The 14,021-nt window shown below is 40.5% G+C and overlaps 3 protein-coding genes across 5 annotated transcripts in view; all 3 read left to right on the top strand.

Annotated features, from left to right (window-relative positions):
- LOC133383047 (glutathione S-transferase 3-like) overlaps window positions 1–2,778 on the top strand; it is a 29,816-nt gene extending 27,038 nt beyond the window's left edge. The window contains exon 7 of the mRNA XM_061622920.1: window positions 214–2,778. Coding sequence (XP_061478904.1) covers window positions 214–360 — 147 coding nt within the window. The 3' untranslated portion in view covers window positions 361–2,778. The remainder of the gene's footprint in view (window positions 1–213) is intronic.
- The window catches only part of LOC133383050 (glutathione S-transferase-like), a 176,762-nt gene that overhangs the window by 44,396 nt on the left and 118,345 nt on the right, over window positions 1–14,021 (top strand). The window lies entirely within an intron of this gene.
- LOC133384324 (glutathione S-transferase A4-like) overlaps window positions 11,436–14,021 on the top strand; it is a 40,650-nt gene continuing 38,064 nt past the window's right edge. Inside the window, exons 1-2 of one of the 3 annotated variants that reach the window (XM_061626232.1) lie at window positions 11,436–11,524; window positions 11,794–11,895. The gene's annotated coding sequence lies outside the window, so the exon portion shown is untranslated. Of the gene's footprint in view, window positions 11,525–11,793; window positions 11,896–13,713; window positions 13,743–14,021 lie in introns of those variants that run through there. The other 2 variants (XM_061626233.1, XM_061626234.1) reach the window with 2 other exon arrangements.

Raw genomic sequence — 14,021 nt, 5'->3', positions numbered from 1 at the left:
TCTTGGGCCATAAGTTTTTATAGACAAGATATGACTTTATCAAACGAGTTCCCTATTATAGAAGGGCGGGATAGAAATATTTTAAATAAATAAATAAATTGAATGTGGCTGGTGTAGTGCCTGAGTTTGCTACTTTGGTGCTGTAGTTGCGATTTGTCATTTCTGAGTTATATTATCTACTTCTTGTTTTTCCTCCTCTCTACCCTTTTCTAGGCTTTTAAAGCAAGGATCAGTAACATTCCCACAATTAAGAAGTTTCTCGAACCTGGAAGCCAAAGGAAACCTGTGCCCGATGATAAATATGTGGAGACTGTGAGAAGAGTTCTCCAGATGTATCATGATGTGAAAGGAAACTTTTAGGAAGGCTAGTGAAAGGATTTCTGTTGAGCTCCAGAGAATTACCAGTGCTAATGCCTCATAAGGATGGCTGTCACAAAACCCATGGTATTACATTAGAGACAAGGCCGCTTGTAGGACATTTGATAGCTACTAAATAGACTTCTCATTGGGGATCTGCATTCATTCGTCCAAACAAAAAATATATATGAAAGACCCTTATTCGGGTTTAAGAAGTCCAATGCAAATTAATTTCAAACTTTTAAAAGTTTCTTTCAATTTTCTCTTTCATGATTATTTTCTTTCAGACATATTTTACTTGAATTTAGTGGTTTATTCTTTGCATTGCTTCTTGGCCGTTGGAAAATGATGAAATAATTTGTCAAGAAGAAAGTTCATCCGGAGGGGGGAGGACAATCAGTCAGTTCTGAAAGTGAGAGAGAAGTGTTCCCATGTGTACCAGGAATATATTTGTCTCATTTGTAGCCAAAAGTCTGCATCATCTGATTGGTGTTCTTCCACATCACCCAGCCTCAATCTTTCCAGGACCCTTCCAATCACAGTGGGCGAGGGGTGGGTTGTGCAGGCTTTTAAAAGAGGCAGATAAAAGTGCCTTCCTTTCCTTTATGTTCAAAGACTCTAGTCCAGGGGTTGCCAGCATGGTGCCTGTGGGCACACATGCACCCACAGAGACCTTCATTGCTGACACTCCTCCTGCTGAAATTAAGTTTGAAACATGTTGTAGCCAATAGGCCATGGGGTAGATGTGTGTGCCCAAGATGGTTTCTCCAATTTGCAAATGGCCCCAAAAAGATTGGTGACCGCTGCTTTAGTCCATGTCTGTCCTTGCAAAAGCATTGCAGCCAGAATCTTGTGGTTATCTCTCCAATCCCTTCTATACCAATTTCCCAAGCATTTACCATTCACCTTTAGTATGAATTACTAACATTAGATTAGTGTTAGTACTCCTCTCTGTAAGTAAGTGTGTGCATGTGTGTGCAAGCGCACAAGACATGCACCTGATCAGCTTAGCTGGGCTGTGTTGAAAATTCCCCCCGACCCCATCTTTTGTTCCTGCCTGGTCCACTCCTGCTAATCCTTCTTCTGGTAAATGGTGATACCTGAGAATTTCATGCCATCTGTATGCAAAATGGTTATGTTTATTAAAGAGGATATGATCTTTAATTGAACATAATGGGATATTTTCTTCTCAAATGGGCATCATCTTCCTTTTTTTTTTTTTACCTTTGCTCATAAAATTGGTACCCTTACCCATTTTTTTCTTTTTCCAAAACTAGCCAGGTACTGTGGCCTGTGAGAGTACTAGAATTCTTGAAATTTTCATGCAGAACTCCAAAACTTTATATGTCCATGTGAGTTCTAATTAACTGACAAAAGGCCACGGAATGTTTGAGCCAGGATTTCAAATTCAGAAGAATTTAAAAGGCATTCTTTTCCCCCCATCTCTAAAATGGGCACAATTTGTCTGATCTTTCTGAAATGTGGCAGGTCTGATGCCCTTGTGGAGTACTACAACCTGTAAACTTCATGCTATTTGGCTGCAGCACTCCAGAGTAAATAGGTGGCAGAAGAGAGGGCTGGAAAGTAATGGAAATGTATCAAACCTAGGAATCTCAAATCTCTCTGAAATTTGGTAAATTTTAATCTGTTTAAAATGTCAACGGTTATAGGTAGACAGAAGACTACTTCAAATTATGCAGTCGAGTTGCCTGCATTTGGGGAAATTGCAGGGGTCAGCACTCCCGGAGTGCAGTGGATGAAAAGTATTTCCAAAAAATGAAAGGAAATCTAACAAATACATGAACTAATTCTGAATTAACTAAATATGAAAAGTTTTACCAAATTATAACAATATTTTTGAATTTCAAATGCAAAATTAAAACAAAATTTCCCATGGATATCCTTACTTACTGTGTACTTCTAATGGTAATATGTAGCAAAGGGAGAATACTATATAAAGGACTTACAATTAGACATGTTGACTGATGTTTCTGCTCTTTAAAATATGCCTTTTTATTAAGTGTATTTTGTGTATTCTGTTGCATTGGGTGAAGCAGTATTTTTCTTCAACCAGATAGATATATATTAGAGGGAACAGTGCTGTTCTGCCAATGGAAGGGGTTTGCTGTGCTGACTTGCTTCCCTTCATTGCTGGTATTTGTGAGCTAAGATGGCAAAGGTTATAGAAAATGTATGAAGACATTAGAAGTGACACTTATTTTCAAATTCCTATGAAATCAAAATATGCTTGGATCTCTAAGTCTTCACAGTATTTTATCTAACTCCTTAAACTAAATTCTATTATTATGCTAAACTTAAATTGAATATTACAGATCAAATGTTTGTAGCTCTTTTCATGTTATGTTGCTACCACAACCTGGAAAACTGTTTTGGTTCCAATAAACTACTTTTATTCTTGAACAGATAAGCATTTGCTTGCCTTATTGTCTAAAATGAGCTTTCTTCCTTCTGGATCCTTAATTGACAGTGAATTCCTATATGTGACTACTCAGACGTAAGGCCTGTTGACTTCAAAGAGACTTAGGCTACAATCCAGTTCACACTTACCTGGGAGTAAATACCACTGAACTCAATGGAGTTTACTTCTGCGTAGACGTGTTGGATTGCAGCCTTATATTCAGATAGGATTGCAGCTGCAAGGAATTTTTCAAAGACATAGGTTTAATAGCTTCTTCCATTGTCCTTCAGAATACTCATCTTAATCCAGTCCATGGCTGGCTTTGTATTTCAAGAATTAGCACTGATCTGGCCAGTTGTATAATTCAGGACTTTTTGTGTTATAAGCAGTGGAGAGTAACAACAAATGGATATTATTTGCCAAAGGTATAGGTGTTTGCAGAGTAGGACCATTTTTTCCCAATACCATATTTAGTATTGCAAAAATATACTTTACAAAAAGTAAGATTAGTTTTGCTCCTAACATACTTAACTGGAAATACACTTCGATACTGAACAATACCACATTTTCTGTAAATAAAGTTAAACCTTCAGGGTTCAAGACATTTTGAACCCCAAGCATCTGCAATATTGTTAAGCGGGTACTGCACATTTTACCAGTACTTATTAGGAGTTGGAGTCCAACAACAACTGGAGGGGACCACCTTGGCTTCTCCTGCGTTGCAGGTTCAAATCCCCACTTAGCCATTATGCTCACTGGCTGACCTTGGGAAAGTCATCATTTCTCAGCATAACCTACCTGGCTGTGAGGATAAAATTGGGGTGGTGGGGAGAGAGAATTGTGTATGAATGCCTTGAATAAAGGGTAGGATAAAAATGCAATAAATTTAGGATTACAGGGTAGGGCTTCCATGTAGCTTGAAATGAAGGGTACCTGATCTCCAAGTACCTATTGTACAGATGAAGATACAATGCTTGCTGGGTGTCACAAGGGATATTTGTTTTTCTCTATCTTCTCATTGAGAAAGCACAATATGTGCACTTTTAGAAAGGAAACTTGGTTCTGCAATAAGTGCATGTGCTAGCTACCAATGGATCAAGGCTTGAATAATGGGAGAGAAGGGTTTGTGTTCACGAGCAAATGCACTGTACACAAACCCATAGGAAGACTGAATTTCTATAATATTGGTACAATCAGTTACTTTAATAAGGACCTTTCCAAATTATTGTCTTTCTGCCCTGCCTGTTACTTGTTGTAGCTTGTGGGGGTGGGAAGTGACAACTTTATTTAAGATACTGTACTGTTACAGAGATTCTGCATTTTTCATCCAACACTCAAATGGGGAAATCTCTCTCTCTCTCTCTCTCTCTCTCTCGTGGATGCTGTCATTGCCTAGGTTTTTGCACAAATTGTTTCTTGCCTAATATACGGTGCCAGAGCCGTGGCTTCGAGTAACTGAGAAAAGCTGCCAGTCATCAAAGCAGTCTGGAATAGCTTTCTCAGAACCTTATTTCAGGCAATATCATTGACTATTCTTAGACTGAAGCTGAACCTTGGTTGAATAATTTCTAAAATTAGGGTTATGAGCTTACTGGCTACAATTACAGTTCATGAAGGATACAAGGCTACCAAAATACTTTGAGTTGTATTCAACTAAGACCTATGTTCACCGCCCAGAGAGCTATTGCTAGTCGGGCGGTATATAAATTTAATAAATAATAATAATAATAATACTCAGAATAATTAAAATTAATAAACCTAAGTTAGGCATGTCTATTAACTTCAATGGGTCTCCTCTGAGTAGTACTGAATGTTTCAGAGGATATGACTACAGCTGATAGTCTGTTACTCAAATTCCTGATCATCTCATAATTCACAAATTACTAAATAGGTGTGTGTTTTCTGAAGGCAGACTTTTTGCTAATGACTATTTTTCAGAAACTACTTTTCTGATAAGACCAGGTTAACCTATATTAAATCCCAGAAGATCTTGTAAACAGTTACAGCTTCACAGTCTCTCTCCATAGTACCATATGTTGCTTAACTGCTGATTGCTGAGCATCAGTAAGAGAGAAAAATAGCACCTGGGCACCCCTCCACTGTGCCTAAATCCAGCTTCCCCTCTGACAGCCCCCTCCCTGACCCCTCTAGTGACTGACTGCCATTGCTGAGGTCATCAGAGGGACAGGAAGCAGCACTTAGGGATCCCTTTGCTGTACTAGAGATACAGCTCCAGCTCAGAGTCTACTACGAAGCTAAGCTATTCTGTATTTCCAGTTATCTTTTTTGTAAGCTGCCCTGAGTGTCTTTGTCCTGAAATATGGCATAGAAGCACTAAGAATGAATGAATCTACAGGAATACCCTGCTATACGGACCTTCACTTTACGGACACTCGTGAGTATGGACATATTTACAGTAGCACCATTCCCCTGTTTACGTACGCTCGCTTTGCAAGAACGGACACTTAACGGCATGACGCCACCACCCGATCAGTTTCCAACTACAAACTTGTTCTTAAAATAAGGCCTACTGTGTTTATTTTAGTTATAAATGCATTATTTACATCAGTTATGCCTGTATATGATGATTGCAATGCAGTATATGCATCTATAAGTGAAAAAAGGTAGTGCTTCACTTTAAGTACATTTTCGGTTTACGTACTCACTCTGGACCCATTGCGTACGTTAATGCGGGGTATTCCTGTAGTTGCACACTAGGACTTAAATCAATTGGACACCAGGACTTAATTCAATCAAAATACTGTTATCTTTCCTTGACTGGAAACTATGGGATTGTTAATTTAGTTAGAGAAGCAGAGTGAGCCATCATATGAACCAAAACATTGCCACATAGTTCAGGAGCGATTAGCGAATTGCTAATTGTGTACAGCATGGAATGGAAATTGTGGGTGTTCAGATGTTGTGGGTGACAACTTCCATCAGCTCCAGCCAGAATCACCATGGATGACGGGCGTTACATCCCAATGACATCTGGGGAGCTGCAAGATCCTGCCCTAGTCCCCAGGTGTACTGTTTTGCTCTCTTTACACATCTCTTAAACAGCAATTGTTGGGCTCTTTTTTATTTTTATTTTTGGCAAAAATTGGTAAGCTGGCTATGCTTTATAAGCTAACATGCCTCTTAAATGACAGGAGAATTGGGTTGTGTACCTGCTGTGGATGAGATTGCACTCTTTCTGAAGAAGTAGGTGCTCCTTGATTCAAATCATTACTGTCACTAGAGGCCCAGGTGACTCCAGTGGTTCAGACTGCCAATTACCAGTTGATATGCCACCTATGGCTATTCCATATAAACAGTCCATAAAGTGATAACCCGGCAATTAGACTACTGTAATGCACTGTATATGGAACTACTTTGTACCTGGTTTGGAAGCTATAGGCTGCAGCTAGTCCAAAATGCAACTGCTAGGATGCTTAGTGGGACCCTCAGTTTTACACACATTACACCAGTGTTGAAAGATCTGCGCTAGCTGCCTATTAGCTGCTGAGTCACATCCAAGGTTTTGTTAACATTTAGAGCCCTATACAGCTCAAGACTAGGATGCCTAGCTGACTGCCTCCCCTAGTACAGACTAAACGGATCTTTAAGATCTTCCAAAGTGATCCTGCTAGTCATACCACAATCCCACTCAATGACAACACAGAAGCCAACCTTCTCGATGATAACACTCACGTTCTGGATTGCCCTTATTCGGGTAATGTATGAGGCAGAGACCGTAATGACCTTTAAACGCCTCTTTAAAACATAAATGTTTATCCAAGCTTCCCTGGACTCTGACTCTTAATATTTAAGCATCTGCTTTGTACACTGTTGGATTTAATTTGTGATATATAGTTTGCATTATATTTTAATCCTGTTTTTAGGAAATGTTACTTAATGTTGCTGCATTTTTATTGTTTTTATGTAAATTGCTTAGATATTTTTTATCCTATTAAGCAGCAGGGATGGAAAGATGTGTCAGTTTCAGTTCTCTCAGTTTCTCATTTTTCCTGTCTTAAATTCAGTTCACTGCATGTCTGTTGCAATTTGTGGTTTTTTTATTCTACAGCATTTTAGGGTGAAGTTTTAATAAACACAATTTTGTAGGCAGCTTTGACTAATATACACATTTTTGCAAGCCATTTCTCATCAAGCAATGCATTTTTGCACGTTATTTTCACTCATATACTCATTTTTATGTTCACTTTCCCCTAATACAGTAGGGCCCCACTCATACGGCGGGTTACATTCCAGACCCCCGCGTAAAAGCGAAACCTGCCTAAAAGCAGAACTCTGTCAATAAAATGGCGCCCGACACCCAAAAAACGCTGTTAAAGCGGAACAAGCGCCATATGAGTGGGGCCTTCCTCTAATTGGAAACTGCCATATTAGTGGAACTCCAAAAAGCAGGCTGCCAAAAAGCAGGGCCCTACTGTATATGCATTTCCCCCCCAATATACTGGATTTCACACAACTGTCTTTCACTCTACTGCAAAGAACAGGGTCTTGTTTTCATCCTTCAATTGCAAACAATGCATATATATGCCAACATAGGTTGGCGAACTGCATCACAACATTCAAATCAGTTCCAACGTCAAAGGATGCCTGTGTTTTGGCTCATATTGTTTTGAAAAGTGTGGATTTGATAGATTCAGCTTGAGTCAAATTTCTCGCCCAGCCCCAATTAAGCAGTATAAAAACATAATCATTAAAAGTGACCTAGTTTTCTATATTAGTAGGTAAACGTATAGGACTTTGTCAACTGGAATGTTGTAGAATATTTTAATGAGCTAAAGCATATCACCCCTGAAAGCAAGGTGGCCTACATGTTGCCATCTTTTTTTCCCTTCACAGAGCTACAATTCCCAGAGTTTCCTGGGAAGAGAGATCGATTGTTAAACCACTCTGGGAATTGTTGTTCTGTGAGGGATATTGTGAGGAAAACTTTCTTCCTTTTGAGTCCTGTCAAAAATCTTGTTAAATAAACACAAAATTGCATCACCAGGCTATTTCATAGGAACCAACAAATCCTGCGTTTGTTTTTAACTGTGAGCAGCCTATTCCGTCCAACCTTGTCACATGAAGAATTTTGTGCAGCTGGATTGCTAAGTGGCTTCCCTGCCATTTTTTCCTAGACCAGAAGGGGGAAGTGGAGGTGAATAGAATTAGAGTGCCAGAAATGAAATGATCCCAACCACAGGTAGGAAGTAGGAATACATGCCCCACTGGTGATGAAATTTAGGACCACCCACATCAAAGCTTTCCCACTGTACACCCCTTGGAGTCTCAGCAGGTTGATTGATAAAATAGTTTTGAAGTCAGAGTGAAGCTGGTTTGGAGGGAAATTGCACCAAAACTCAAAGTTTTGGAGAAAAAAGGACAGACATCATGTGCACCCAAATTTAATAAACAGAGGTGGGGATCACTTTTCCGCTGATGCGCCATGTCAGTGGGGAGTGGAATCCACCCTGGGTTTTAGTCAGAACTTTCAAGGACCTTTCATGGTGCTGAAGCATATTGAACAGCCCTTAAAAGTTTGGACTAAAACCCGGAGCAGATTCCACTGCCCCACTAACATGGAGACACCAATCACCTCTGGTGGTGACATACTAAAGCCAGCATAACCACAAATGTGTACATAGCCTGGTTGGCCACTGTGAGAACAGGATGCTGGACTAGATGGGCCACTGGCCTGATCCAGCAGGCTCTTCTTATGTTCTTATGTTCTTATCAAAACCAAAGGCTGAAGCTACCAGCAAGCAAGTTTAGGTGACTCAAGTTCAGTTGCTTGCTGCCGCCACCATCTACTGATTACTGGCTTGTTTTCAAATATTGCAGTTATTCACTAACAGGCAAAAAACCTTGCGGTTTAAGAACATACCTATAGCCCACAGATATTTCCATCCAACTTTAAAAAGCAGGGAAATTGGGCAGCTATAGTGAATGCCAGGGCCGGCTCCAGGAATGCCGGGGCCCTTGGGCATCAGCTTGCCCTGGCCCTTGGGGTGTATGTGCGTGCACGCATGCACCCCGCCATGCCCCCACCTACCTTTCTTCTGTCTTTTACCATTGCCCTTAACGAAGATGGAGGCCACGGTTTCCTTAACAGGATAACGCCTTTGCCATCTTTGTTGATGGCATGCGTGTGTGCTACGTGCGCACATCTTTGCCATCAACAAAGATGGCAGCAGGGGCTTCAGTACCTTAGGGAAACTGCGGCCGCCATCTTCGTTAAGGGCAATGGTAAAAGAGCAGAAAGGTAGGTGTGGGTAGGTGGGGTGGGGGTGGGGGTCGCAGATCACGGAAGGGGAGTGGAGGGGCAGCTGAGGGGACCCCTGTAGCTCCAGGGGCTGTCGGGCCAGTGCCCAACCTGGCCACCCTTTAGAACCAGCCCTGGTGAATGCACCAGGGGAGCAGGAGACCGGAACTCCTCTCTGAGATATTGTACTGCCCTACAAAGTTGTCAAAATGCAAACACAATTTGGGTTGGTCTTTCACAGTTCAATCCACTTGCTGTGTAGCTTGGAAGAATTTGGTAACGTGCCTCTGAGCATATGGTGAGTGATGGCAATAACTGCCATCTCCAAATACGGAGAATTACATTTTTGTATGTTTGTTGGTGCTCTTACTTTGCTTCACTCCTGTGTTACTATCGTTTCTACAGAGAATCTAATCTAGAAAATTTTATTTCCCTCATCATTCATCCTAGAAACCTATGTCAAATTTATTTTTATTGATTTCAAAGCCTTTTTATTGGTCAGTGTCATATGATGTTGAAGACAGCCTTTTGTGTTTCAAATTGGAGTTTATGTTCTATTTCTATTTTGGGTGCATTAACAGTTGAATCTGAAACTGAAGTTTGATGTAAAATCAGACTGATTACAATATGTTGCTCCTTCAGGAATGACTCTAGCTGTTGGAAAAAACAAACTTAGCCTGCCCAAGATGCATGTTTTCAGGCTGTTATGGTTAAACCACTTCATTTAAGGCAAGGTGGGCACGGTCAATTAAAAACGTAGAGCACACCTAGAATATATTTCACCTCCCACTGTTTTATCTTGTGCAAACTGAGACACTCCTGATGTCCACTGGAGACTATTCTGCAGAATAGTCAGTGCCATTATTCTATAATTATTTCTGGAGTTTTTTTAGTGTAAAGTTTGCAAAGTGTTGCTGTACTTCACATATTCACAGAAACAGAAACAAAAGAAAATGATTTCCTATAGGAAACTTCACTGAAATTGCGAAGTAAATCAGACATATTTAAAGTGACTATCTGAATTATGTCAACTGTCTTAATAACGTTGCTTCATCCCTGCTAAAACAAGATCAGCACAGCACATGTTTTGTTTCTATTATTTGGGCAGATTGCAGGTGTTGCCACCACTCACCATATGCTCAGAGGCACATGTTGCCAAATTCTTCCAAGCTACACAGCAAGTGGATTGGACTGTGAAAGACCAACTCAAATTGTGCTTGCATTTTGAAAAAATTGTAGGGTAGTACAAAATCTCAGAGAGGAGGTCAGGTCTGCTGATCCTCTGGTGCATTCACTATAGCTGCCCAATTTCCCTGCTTTTTAAAGTTGGATAGAAATATCTGTGGGCTATAGGTACGTTCTTAAACCGCAAGGTTTTTTGCCTATGAGTGAATTTCTCTGCTTTTTAATCCGGGAGGTAAGAAATGGGATCCTATGCAAACTTGCTGAGAATGGATTGATCATTTATTTATTTATTGTATTTATATACCGCCCCATAGAGCTCCATAGGGCAGTTTACAGTAACTAAAAACATTAAAAAGAGCTAATGCTTGCAAACGTGACACTCTGTTATGTCCTCATAAAAGAACAAACCGCACAACATGTGTTCTTCCGTTTAATCCAATTACCAGGAGACTTCAAACATACATCCGTTCCAATTGGCATCTGGTCCAGGATCTGCCAGGCCTAACAACACGGCCCAGGGTAGCCTTTAAAAGAACAAGAAATCTCAAGGACTGGCTGATCCACACAGATTATGTGAAGAGCGGAAATAAGCAGCGTCAATTTACAATTTTTCACACATCTAATCTAACAGGACACCATCCATGTGGCCATTGTTCATACTGCCAATTCACTCACAAGAAAAAATCCTCTGTCAATCCCAACACTGGAAAGTATATCCAAATTCAGGATTTTTTTTACCTGCAAATCTGCAGGAGTTATTTATCTCATCTCCTGCCCTTGCAATCAGATTTATGTTGGGAAGACATCAAGACCATTAAAACTCCTAATTGGTGAACATCTTTGCAATTTAAGACATCGAAGAGTGGGTGCTCCATTGGTGAGACATTTTGTTGAGAAACATCAAAAGCCAACTGACATAATGTTTTGGGCCATTGAAAGAGTTGTGGACAAAGAGAGACTACTCAGCAGGAGAGTATTATTCTGGATTATCTCTTTAAAATGTCTGGTACCTTTGGGGTTATATGAGGAATTGGATTTCTCTGAATACAAATGAAATCTACAAAAAGGGTCCTATATGAAAGTTGGGCTGATTTACTACAACCACTGAGTATGCCAGTTACTCTCTGCAAGTATTTGCAGGACCAGCTGTATTTGCAAATGCAGTAATTAAGCAGCTGAGCTGATACGTACTTCCAATATAGATAACAGCAGCATCAGAATTTGGTCTGTGGTGTTCGTTTTGTGTGGAGCTGGGTAAAGAATTTGAACTGTGCAGGCAGAGAAAAAGAAACAGATCTCCATTGGTCAGCACAGGGTTTTATCTTTGTTGTATTTGGGGAGGGCAAGAGAGTTTCATGTTGCAGCTGGCTAGCAATTGCATTTGCTTTGTTTGAGCTGCTTTACACACATGCAAGAGATGCAAGTTTTAATGTTATGACAATTTTTTACTACATATGTGAAGTATGTTATATGGAATGTGGTCTTTGAAAGTGTTTTGCCATATACTTCTGTAAGTCTCAGACCACGATGTTGTCTCCATGTTATTGATTTTAGTTTGTTTTAATGTTTGTAGCCCCTGAGGAAAGATTACTCTGAAACGTGTTGAGCCTCAATAAATCTACCAAGCACCAGAGCCTGCCTCTTTTTTTCCCCCAGTATGTGAACCAGCAACAAGGTACATGAGTATGCAATTACTATGGGTTGAATTCAGTGTAGCATTAAGAAGATTGTTCCATCAGCAAAAGCATTTCTTCTTGCCTGATGGAACAATCTCACCTCTTCTCCCCCCCACCCCATGCACTGGAACAGACTTTGAGGGGTGTGAGGGGGAAAGTCCCATTGCACTAGTGTGAATCTTTGTGCTGGCTTCTGCTAGCGCAACAATTTAGTTGAATACGGTCCTATAAGATGATTTCCATATGGGTTACACACTTTTTTGTGTCTAGGGACTTCCCTCTCCTCTCATGCGCTGACTTAAAATTTTACTGTAATACTAGGGGCTCTGCCCCTGCTTGCTTTGCTTGCCAACCCTGCCTACCATTGCCCAAGTCCCCCTTCCCCCCATGGGTTACCAAAGTTCCCCTTCCCCCCATGGGTTACCAAAGTTCCCCTTCCCCCCATGGGTTACCAAAGTTCCCCTTCCCCCCATGGGTTACCAAAGTTCCCCTTCCCCCCATGGGTTACCAAAGTTCCCCTTCCCCCCTCTGTAGGGTGCCAAACCAGCTAGCCAGCCTGCTCGAAGGCCCAGCCTATTGTCTGGTATTTTGTTTGGGCCACCATGGACCAGGTCACAGCTGCTACTGCAACCACTATGTAGCTCGCTGGCTTGTCCCAACCCCATCATCACACTGTGACATAATGACAGCATGATGGCTTATATTTCTATATACTGAGAGATGTATTCGTTTTCTTCTTATGTGTTTGATAACTAAGCACTGTATTAACTAATGCTCTGATTGCAAATTTACAATCTAATTCAGATCTGGTTTTGGATTGAGGGGGGGAGCTGGGCAGACAGTGCTCTGGTCCTTCCCTTTTAAGTGGGTCCTGCAGTGGCAGTGTTCCAAGCAGCACTATGTGGATGGATCAAGTCACTCTTTTCATTTCCTGCAGTGTCCAAAGTGACACAAGGTCAGGGGCTTTATGAGAAATTAAAATGATGGCTAAATAATATTTAATAAATAATAAATATTTTAAATTGTGTTTTAAATTGTTTTTTTAAAAGATGTATTTTAAATTGTATTTGTTTTTAGTTATTGTGAACCTCCCAGAGAGCTTCGGCTATGGGGCGGTATACAAGTTTAATAAATAATAAATAAATAATAATAATATATCCATTCACCTGGTGTAGCTCAGAATAGCAAGAATGTGGGGGGGGGCACAGGTCAGGCATCAGCAGTGGGGCCTATTAGGGGCCTGTCATATGCCCAAGGATGTCAGTGCTGATGCTGGCTCTAAACTAATTGATACTAATATTGTGGCTTAATCTCTCATAGACCACAACCATTTGGTCAGACAGGTTGGCCCATAACAGCTTATGTCACATTATTAACAAGGTTGTTATTCTTTTAAAGAGTTGCAGGACTTTTGGCTGAATTTGTTAGCATGGATTAACATGGGTAGCCCTCTGGAATGTACCATACACAAACTTTTTTTTACAAATTAATCCACACAGATCTGACCATCAGGATGAAATTTCAATGTGTTTTCACGCATGACCCTAAAAACAGTCTTTGATCCTCTTTGTGTATGTGTGAGAGAATATTGTTAATCCAGGGCAGAAAGCAGAAAAGAGCCATTTTAGAACTAAGGTGTTGCAGGAAGGAACTGCAAATCCTAATGTAACCACCACTTGGGAAAGTGGCTTTAGATTAACTCAGACTGAAATGTTTTGTATGTTTTACGAGTAGGAAAGGCACCTCTGTGGGTGGGAGGAGTTCCAGGAATTAATTGTTTCAGGCAAAGTTTCTTGTGAAATGACAGGAAGGACTGTGTGGAGCTCAGACCAAAGGCTAAGAGAAGGTTAGTTACTGAAGCTTATGTTTTATTTAAGTAATTGAAGGCTGTGTAAGGACAGCAGGAATAGCAAAAATAAAAACGTTAGTGTTAGTGTAATACATCTATATGTTACACGGAACTGATTCACTTGTAAAAAGGACGTGCCTATCTATGTATGTGTTTGCATGTAAGAGGCAGAGAGAATGAGACAATGATGGTTGACTTGCCGCTTTTTCTCTCCTTTGCCTTGACAACAGAAATCCAGCAAGTGAGGCGTTGGCTATCATTTTCTAAATGCCTGGA

Source organism: Rhineura floridana, chromosome 4, assembly GCF_030035675.1.
Source record: "Rhineura floridana isolate rRhiFlo1 chromosome 4, rRhiFlo1.hap2, whole genome shotgun sequence".
NCBI lineage: Eukaryota > Metazoa > Chordata > Lepidosauria > Squamata > Rhineuridae > Rhineura > Rhineura floridana.
The sequence above is the reverse complement of the archived record's forward strand: the minus strand, read 5'-3'. Positions and strand labels throughout refer to the sequence as shown.